The following is a 9,276-nucleotide window of genomic DNA, read 5'->3' on the forward strand; positions in this document are numbered from 1 at the left end:
GCAGCCCTAGGAGCCCAGTCCATGCCCGGTGCGTGCTCCCGGCGGCGGTGGGGCCACGGCTGTGCTGGCAGCGGTAAGGGCGGAGCTCCTGCAGGTGCCACCGGCACTGGGTGGGGGTATGGTGAGCGCCCGCAGGCGCTGCTGGCAGCAATGGCGGTGGCCGGCTGTGCCAGCGGCGGGGTGGCGAGCGGTGACTGCCTCTTTGCACTCGGCGTGCGCGTGCTCCAATCGCCCCTTCCTTCTGGGCACGAGTGAGTGTTAAACGCGTCTTATTTTTTTCATTCCACGGGCTGTTTCTTTCCAGGTAGACTGTAACAAACCGTCCTAAACCCACGTGCTGGCGCGATCGCGCTGGTGACGTCTGAAGCCCGGGGGGGATGATTCTTGCTTTGTCGCTGGACCAGAGCGGAGCACAGCAGACGGGCACGAGCCCTGCCCTGGGGGGCTGCTCGGCCGGGACCTGTCCTCTCCCCTCGTCCCCGCCTCCTGTCTCGCAGCCCAGCACGATGCCACACACCCGCCCCGCATCGCGGGTGGTTCCAGTCCTGAGGCGGGCACAGGCAGCAGGAGGCTCCGGCCTCCAGGGGGCGCGCGAGGCGAGGCGCGGTGCGGACGTGTCTCGCGCGGCCCTTCCCGGCTTCCGTAGTGAGCCAACATGGCGGCGGCCGCGGACGTGCCTGTGCGGGTCTGTCACCAGGAGATTGTCCGCTTCGACCTGGAGATCAAGGCGGCCGTGCAGGTAGCGCCGGGGCCGGGCGTGGGGGCTGCGCGGGGCCGGGCCGGGCCGACTCTGTGCTGTCTTGCAGGACATCCGCGACTGTGCCGGGCCCCTGCCGCTGCTGGCCGAGCTCAACGGCCGCGTCAAGGACAAGTTCCAGCTCCTGCGGCGCCGCCTCCAGGTGAGGCCGGGGCCGGGGCCTTCTCGCAGCTAATACAACCACATGTTTCCCTTCCGTTCAAAGGAGCGAGAGGCCTCGCCCCTCGGGGGACCCTGGGGCCGCCTTGGCCCGTCCAGGTGGAAGCAGAGATGAGTCCCTTCATCGGAGGGACTTCAAAACCACCCGTGAAATAGGGGCCTGGTGACCAGGGGCAGGACAAATCACAGCCTGATGAGTGAAGATAAAGAGTCTTTAAAAAGTAGAGAGGGTGGTTAACCCATGTGGGAGCAGGGAGATGATAACAAGCCAGTAAGTGAATCGTCGGCCTTGGCGCCACAGCCAGGTTTTAGATTTTAGATTTGGGGTGGAGCAGGCATTCGAGGGACGGTGCAAGTGCACCCAATTGCCCCTGGTCCAGCCGCCTTCCGGACTGTCAGAGCGAGGACCCTGCTCCCAACTTCCTCATGGCTGCACGACAAGGCCATGTTGAAGGCAGATCACAACGCAACAGAGGCTGACGCCATTGGCACTGCAGCCCGCTGAGCAGCAGCCCTCACCCTGGGAGCAGAGAAGACTGCTGAGGAAGGAGGAGAGGAGTTTCAACTTGCAGCTACTCCCCCATGGGAAGACTTGCAACTTCTGCAGGTGGATGTGTGGCTCAAGGATTGGACTCAAGTCACCTCAAGACTGATCGCTGAGCCGTAGTAGAGGTCATTCTCCATTGAAGGGACTACTGCTGCTGCTGCTGCTCCTCCCGCTGCTGACCCAGTTCAGCTCAGGGGAAGGAGGCACTGGGACTCGACTGCCAGCACCACTGTTTCCCCCCATCTGCAGTGGCTTGGGGAGACTATCTTTATCCATAGCCTGCATTTCCACAGGCACAGCATGCTGTGAATGCTTTCCCCGTGGAGCCACTAGGAAAAACAACGGTGACAACTGGGTCCTAGTATCCACCTCACCATGCACCAGGCAGCCCCTGACCCAAACTGGGTCAGTCCATCCTGCAGCCTGAAAAGGTTGCTGTCCCTGGTCTAATTTATGAGCAGTGGAAGGGCCAGATAGATGGCTTTGTCTGGTTCCATCCTGTGTCTTCCGGTTTAGGCGAGAAGGAATTGAACGTTGTCCTGCTACTTGACGACTTTGCACAATCACTTGTTTGGAGGCAGTGGAGTGACTCCCTGCAACAAGAGCCTGTGAAGGGTGCTGTGCAGAGCTACACAATACTGGTGCTGTTAGGTGGGCAGGCACTTACGTACAGTTCACAAAATAAATCTAGAGATGTAAAATAGGAACCCAGAATGTCAAAAGCATTCTGATGGTCTGCCTGCTGTGGTCTGCCTGAGTTCTTTGCAACAGAATAATTTTTCTATACTGTCATTTTCCCATACTCAAGACACAAGGGAAAAAAAAGAGCTGGCATTTTCTGAGGGATGTATTGAGTCTACTGAGGGGGGCACTTTGTGTCTGAGAAAGTTGAGAACCGCTGTTGTAGGATAACTTAGATCCAAATGTAAGGATATCGCTAGTTGTCAGAGAGGTAGTTAACCTTGTTATTACATGAATTTTTAATTTACTGACATAGCTGTGTTCTTTAGGTGAGAAAAAGCATTGATTGTATGTATCACAATGGCTTATGCTCACATTTTAATATATTTGCTTTTATGTCAAAGGAGCTTGAACAGATGGCCAGGGAACAAGATAAAGAATCAGAGAAACAAGCTTTACTCCAAGAAGTTGAGAACCATAAAAAACAAATGCTCAGGTAGGTGAAGTCATGGATGCTATTTACACACTCTTCAAGCAGTCATGCAGTCTATACCAATGCATATCTGGATCTTACAGATGAGGTCTTTGAAGCAGAGTGATTTGTCCTAGGTAACAGCAGAATCAATGACAGAATCAAGAAAAGGACATAGAGATTCTGACTCCCAGTCCTATGACCCAACCTTCCAGTTGTCCACTTGAGGAAAAGAAATATATTTTCCTTAAGCGGAATTGCTTTTGAGTACTTATTTCTAATGACAGTCTAAAGTCTAAACCAGGGTGGATTATGAGAACTTCTATCCTTGGTTTGGTGGTTTCAGTGTGTGGCATGATGCTGTCTCTTGTCTTGCTCTGTAGAAAGATGCTAAGGAGATGGAAATGACCAATAGAATGGGATATTGCTCCTCTTAGCAAGAGGCAGAAGCAGTTCATATTGTAAACCGTACATACTGGTTAATTGTCCCTGATAATCATGCAGTGGGAGGTTGGGCTGCAGTATCTGTGTCCAGTCCTTCCTGCTGCTTTGTGGCTACCTGACTGTCCCTTGAAAATCATTGTCATTTTGCAAACTGTCACCACCACTCTCAAACTGTATTGTGATTCCAGCAATCAGGCAGCTTGGAGGAAAGCAAATCTAGCCTGCAAAATTGCTATTGACAACTCTGAGAAAGATCAGCTGTTGCAGGGAGGAGACCCCTTAAGACAAAGGTACTAAATCATTCCTTTTAGTAGTTTGAGAATGTGAGTAACAGCATCTCTATTCTGTACACTTTAAATATGTTGTATTTTCTTTTTAGTACATTGTAAACTGCTTGGTTCCATTTGGAAGTGGGCCTTCTGTTAATGTCTTATTTGTCATTTTTTGTGTAGGTTAAGCTGTGGTTGTTTCATAATTCTCAGTTAAACTGTATGTTTTCTCACCTTGGGCATATCAGGGATGAGAGTGGGTAGACTACTTTCGAGGTCGAGGTATTATTTTTATGTTGGTTCAAATCAAATCTACCATAGACAGTTACATGTTACAGACAAGCTTCTGATAGGAACTGGCTGCAGAATTTATGTAAATTGTGAATTAAACATTTGGCTTAGTGAATGAGCAGCATCAAACTAGATATACAGTGTTATAAAGTGGTTGCTGTGTCATGAGATTATATGGCAGTGGGTGAACAATTAATGTCACTTGGTCCCATCTCTTTTGGCTGCTGCCTGGCAAATGTCGTAAAATGCTACAGCTTTAAAATTGGGTGACTTTAAGGGTTAGCATGAGTAAGCTAATATCTTTCATTAAGAGATTCTGTTCATGTCCTTTGTACATCTGCCAGTAATGGTTGGTGCTATATTCTAGCCCTAAGGTGCTTGTTGCAGCCTGAAGTCTGATGCATTAGACATGTCATTTTATCTCCCCATTTATTTTATTTTTTCCATCTTCCTCCAGAAAAACCACGAAGGAAAGTCTTGCGGAGGGTGCAAGTAACATCACAGAGAGTCTGATGGGCATTAGCAGGATGATGTCTCAGCAGGTCCAGCAGAGTGAGGAAACCATGCATACTCTAGGTACATATCCAGTCTGGTTGGTTGGTTGTTATCTTGCTGGGTTTTCCTCAGTGGGGACTTTGGGGACATCTCTCCTAGAGAGATGCAAGTTGGCAATGTGTACACATAGTGGAAATTTGCTGCGCTTATGGAGAGCTTGCTCTGTAGATGAGTAGAGGACTTCAGTTTCCAGAGCTGTAAATCATTACCTTTCACCAGCATGAGGAGTTATACATAAAGCAGGGAATAACAACTGCCTGTTGCTTGGAGTTGTGTTCCAGACTGGTGATACGTTCTTGAATGATTTTATAGTTCAGAAAAAGGAAGAAGAGGGAGGGCCCTTTTCAGTCCATGGAGAAGTCTTTAACAGGTGATGAGATCCTTGGAACTCTACAGCAGACTTGGTAGGAAAAGCAGCCAGTTTGGTGTGTGCCTGGTGAGGGGAGATTGTTTGCCATTGTTTACACTATATTATTAGCATCCTTGGCTTAATAGCAAAGAAAACAAAATCTGGTGCGTGTCTTGAGTATAGTTAGATATGCATATACACAAACGGAGGTAATCTTAATAAGAATGCTGGTTTACCTGGTCTGCCGGCTGAGCTGACTAAGACGCAGAGAGTTCAAGTGATATGTACCCAAGGCTGTGTCAGTGATGCATCTGGGACTAGGAAGCTTGGATTTAGCCTGTTTTTTTCACTTTTGATTCTAAGGCTGCAAATGAAGTGGGCTGTCAGGACTGGTGATTCATGAACCATTTAGAAGTCGGCTGTGTGCCAACTTGGCTAGGGGCAGGAGAGGGAGAGAACAGTACAGAATAAATAATACAACTTTCTAACCCCATTTGTGGATGATGGCTGCACACAGTTTTTTTCCCGCAGAAGCAGCATGTTTCTTTTCCCATTAAGAGAGACAGTTTGGCAGTCACTCTGCTACTTGGTTTCCGGGTGAACGGCATTTACAGTTTGTCATGGGAAGAGCTATCAGAGGTCATCTGCTTTGAGGACACAGCTGTGGATTTTGAGTCTGTAGTTCAAATTCTAATTCTCTCAAAGTAATGGAGATGCAGTGGATATGTGATTGTGCAGCAAGGAAGCTATGGCTCATCACCAATCATGGGAAACATCATCAGTTATCATCTTTTTTTCTTTTTAGGTCAAAGACCTATCTGTTAGAATGGAGCATCAGGGTTTGCAGTAACATTGATGCATGGCGGTTGTATTTATCATATTTACTTGCTTCTGTTGGCAAACAGTGTTTGAAGTTTGACCTTTCTTTAATCATTCAGCTCTGTCCAAATTGACCTGCTGCATTTTCTCAGTTACAGGATGTGGATTTTATAAAGCAAGAAAATAGAGCATCAGGCTTCTGCTTTCAATCAGTAATTTGAAGGAAGAATTACTGATTTGCAAAACTAGGAAACTGAAAAACTCTAGCAGTCCAAGTATGTTTGGGGCATATTCCCCCAAAAAACTTTATTCAATATCAGCCATCCTTCCTCCCCCCAAAATATGGTAAATTAATTGTTTGTGTCTAGAAAACAATCAAATGTTAAGATGTTTGGAAGTGAATAGTTAAGGAAACATTCGGACTCTTGACTGCTTCATGACTCAGTGTCATTCCACCTGACTTCTACTGATTTGTTACCTGGCCCCAAAGGAACACTCCTCATGCAAGATAGTTACTTAATTTTCATGGCTGTGGCTAGATGCAGGCATACACTGAAACAGGTAGTATCAGTGTCCATGGTGGTGGTGTCTATCTATGGGCCTAAAACCACCCAATTCATTTCACATTGGCCTCCAGAGGGGTCTCATGTGGCAACAACCTCTATTCATAACTGACCCAAACTAAATTTAATTCAGTAACCTAAAACAACAGGTCCCTTGTCCTGTTATCAGATCTCTACTCCATGTATCTCTCTGTTTATTTTGCTTCAAAGTCTTTTCTGAAACACATCAGGACTCCAGTGTGGTAAAAGCTGCTCATAGGAACATGATCTGCACTGCTGTTACTCATCAGTCTGACAGACCCAGCAGGGCCAGATACTGCAGGCATGTTTCCTTTGTCCATTGTTTTGAAGCACAGTCACCTAAAACTTTATACCTTCTCATTTCAGCCAATTCTTCACGAACCATTCTGGATGCTAATGAAGAGTTTAAGTCAATGTCTGGGACAATACAGCTGGGGAGAAAGCTCATTACCAAGTACAACCGAAGGGAACTGACGGACAAACTGCTCATTTTCCTCGCCCTTGCCTTATTTCTGGCCACAGTGCTGTACATCCTGAAAAAGAGACTCTTTCCATTTTTGTAAAGTGCCAAAACTTAAGAACCGCCATGTAACATGAAAGATCAGGAGAGAGGGTAATGAGGAGGTTCGTTGTACTGGGCACCTGGCACTAATCTGGTTGAAAGAGGGTTGAAACAGACAGGACTAGAAATATGTGACCTGACCAGGAAGACGCAGGATTTTGCTTTCAAATGAGCTTGGGGAGGAACAGTAAGAGTGAGGTGTGGAGAGAAGAAACATCCTTCTGCCTGCTTAGTTTGGGAGCCCAAGAGGCACTTGGTGAACTTTCATGAGAAAGCATCAGTCTTAGTCCTCACCCTCTCTCATCTCAGTATGAAATCTGCTTTTACCTTAAGGATTGGACCATTGGTAGCCCTGCCAGTGGCATGAAAGGTGCCAAGAATTAAGCTGCAGAAGGGTGAGAGAGAGAGAGAACAAATCCAGAGGAAATAAAAACCCCAAGCTAAGATACATTCCTTTATTAAACTAATTATTTTGTCCACATAAATCAAGTCTTATTTTAAAGAAGGAAATACATGTGGATTAAAGGAGACTGTATTATACACATGAGATCTTACACCCATTTTAATGGTGAATCTCGTTGTCTTATAAAAGTGGCTCCTTCTGGGGTGGAATGAGATGACAGAAACTCATGCTGCCATTTCCTGTGGTGAGCTGTAACTTGCATATTGTCTTGTAATACAGGGTACATGTTGTGATGCCTTCAGGCCAAAGTTCTCTCTGAGAACATAGTTCAGATGTGCTCCATGGCTCTATTTCAGGTGTCTGCTTGGAGGTCTCCAGTTAATATCAGAGTAAAAAAGCCCGTTGCTTTGAGCACAGCTTAAGGATGATCAAGTTTTTCCACTGCTGGATAATTGCATGCTGTTACTGTAAACAATATAGGGATTGTGTTAGGAATCCCTAAGGCACACTATAAAGTCATAAAACAGGATTTCAGTAGATGCTACCAAAAGAGAGAAATCAAAGCAAAAATAATGCATCTTTCATCAAGAACCCTAAAGGTGACCTGGAGCAGAACTTAGATTGACATCATCTCTCAGGTTTTGTTTTGTTTTTTTTAAATTCTGCATTGATCAAAAGCACAAATGCGTCCAATGTGTCTCTTATTTATAGGCACAGCTTTATGAAAATCACAAAGGCAAGGCACGTCAAAAAATCTTTAGTTTCTTAGTTTCCCTTCTTTATGGGAATCTTTAGTTTCTTAGTTTTCCCTTCCCTTTTTCTTAGTTTCCCTGCTATGGGCCAGCTTGTACACTTGAAAGTGATTCTTATTTCCAGAGTTTGCCTCTCTTGATTAGCAGAAATGAATGTGTCCATTTGCTTAATAGTGCATCCATTGATAGCAATACATTTGGCATTGTGCAGTAGCAAAAGAAGGATGCAGAGCATCAGCAACTGATATCGGCCACATTTTGGAAATGTTTAACTGCTGCTTTGCTGCCATCAGGAGAGCTTGCTTGGGTGATAGGTTTAGCAGTTTACAAGTCGAGATAAAAAAGGCAACCCTGAATAGAATGCAGGTCGTGCTTCCCATTCCAGTACAATATTTTAATGGAAATCAAGTTTGGGACTAAATCCAGGATGAGGGCCCTTTGAAGTTTAGGTTCCACGTGGAAGACCTTATGAGGGTAACAGCATTTCCTGTGGAAAGAACTCCTTGTCTGCAGAGTTCCTTTACGAGATCTGACCAGCTGGCATCACTTCTCTTTTTTTTTGTCAGCTTTAGTCAAAGGTGAGTTTGGACCATACGATTTGGTAATAATCCAGGACTATGCATACCATAGCAGCAGGGGTGAGTAGGTGATTACTCACACGCTACAAGGTTTTGTAGGGAGAGTTGAAGAAGCAGGGCTATTTCTTCCTGTGGTGGGAAGGAAACTTCTCAGGCCTGTTGTCATACTTGGTACATCCAGTAGAGGGCAGTGGAGTATGAATATGTAACCAGTTTCAGAGGCTTCTCCAACAGATCCTTGCCCTAGCTAATCTAGGAATTTATATATATAAAGTGCTCATCTATCACAGGGTTCTTCCTACTGTCCCTCACTGTGCTGTTTGACTTGAATCTTCCTAATTGTATATTTCTGCATTGTGGGAGAGTCCCAAGTTTGGGATAAACTGTATAGCATAAATGTTGTGTTGCTGAATAAAGCTGGAAATGCCATAATTATACGCATTTATTTTATACCTTCATCATTTGGCTTTCTAATAAATATTTAGAAGTCCTATTAGGCTGCCTGTATTTGTTTTATGAGATGGCTGCTTGTTGCAGATTGAATTTGCATTGGCAGCAAAGGAACATGAGCTATTCTGTTTAGTATGTAGAAACATAAAATGTGTATACTACACCATAATTAAATGAGTAGTCTGAAAAGTCCTGTTTAATATAAAATGATATTCTGAACAGCCCTGGAATTATTAGTAGAATATCATTCTATACATATTCAGAGTATTCAACAAAATTCTCCCTCCCAGACTATTATGTTTCGAAGCTGGCTGTGTAGCAGTTTTGTTTTATTGATTCAGCTTGCCTTGGGGGAAATGATCTTGGCTTTTGGAAGCACAGTGCCTGCAGGTGGTCAAACAGTGCAGCTGATTCAATGTTTCCTCTCTAAAACCAGGCCTGGATAAAAATAGTTCTCGGCTAATCTATGAGATACTGGAATGCTGAGCAGACAGGAGATCTGTGCTGTAATAATGGAGTGCAGTTGACCCTGCAGGAAGTTTCAGCAGGTTTATCTTTACTTCACCCTTGCAATTGAGAGTATATATGTGCCTTACAAAAGAAA

General features: G+C 45.4%; 1 protein-coding gene across 1 annotated transcript; it reads left to right on the forward strand.

Annotated features, from left to right (window-relative positions):
- The first annotated feature begins 626 nt into the window (after positions 1-626).
- BNIP1 (BCL2 interacting protein 1) lies at positions 627-8,718 on the forward strand. The gene is made up of 6 exons (XM_019534960.1): positions 627-739; positions 807-899; positions 2,549-2,640; positions 3,249-3,350; positions 4,078-4,196; positions 6,294-8,718. The coding sequence occupies exons 1-6, from the start codon at positions 656-658 to the stop codon at positions 6,488-6,490; spliced, it is 687 nt and encodes a 228-aa protein (XP_019390505.1). The 5' UTR covers positions 627-655; the 3' UTR covers positions 6,491-8,718.
- Positions 8,719-9,276: the final 558 nt, after the last annotated feature.

This window comes from Crocodylus porosus, unplaced genomic scaffold (assembly GCF_001723895.1).
Source record: "Crocodylus porosus isolate Cpor-Errol unplaced genomic scaffold, CroPor_comp1, whole genome shotgun sequence".
NCBI lineage: Eukaryota > Metazoa > Chordata > Crocodylia > Crocodylidae > Crocodylus > Crocodylus porosus.

Excerpts from the sequence above, each read along its gene's own strand:
- BNIP1 (XM_019534960.1), top strand. The coding sequence starts at position 656 with ATGGCGGCGGCCGCGGACGTGCCTGTGCGGGTCTGTCACCAGGAGATT. Across the intron at positions 900-2,548 it reads TCCTGCGGCGCCGCCTCCAG|GAGCTTGAACAGATGGCCAG; the intron begins GTGAGGCCGGGG and ends TTTATGTCAAAG. Across the intron at positions 2,641-3,248 it reads CATAAAAAACAAATGCTCAG|CAATCAGGCAGCTTGGAGGA; the intron begins GTAGGTGAAGTC and ends TTGTGATTCCAG.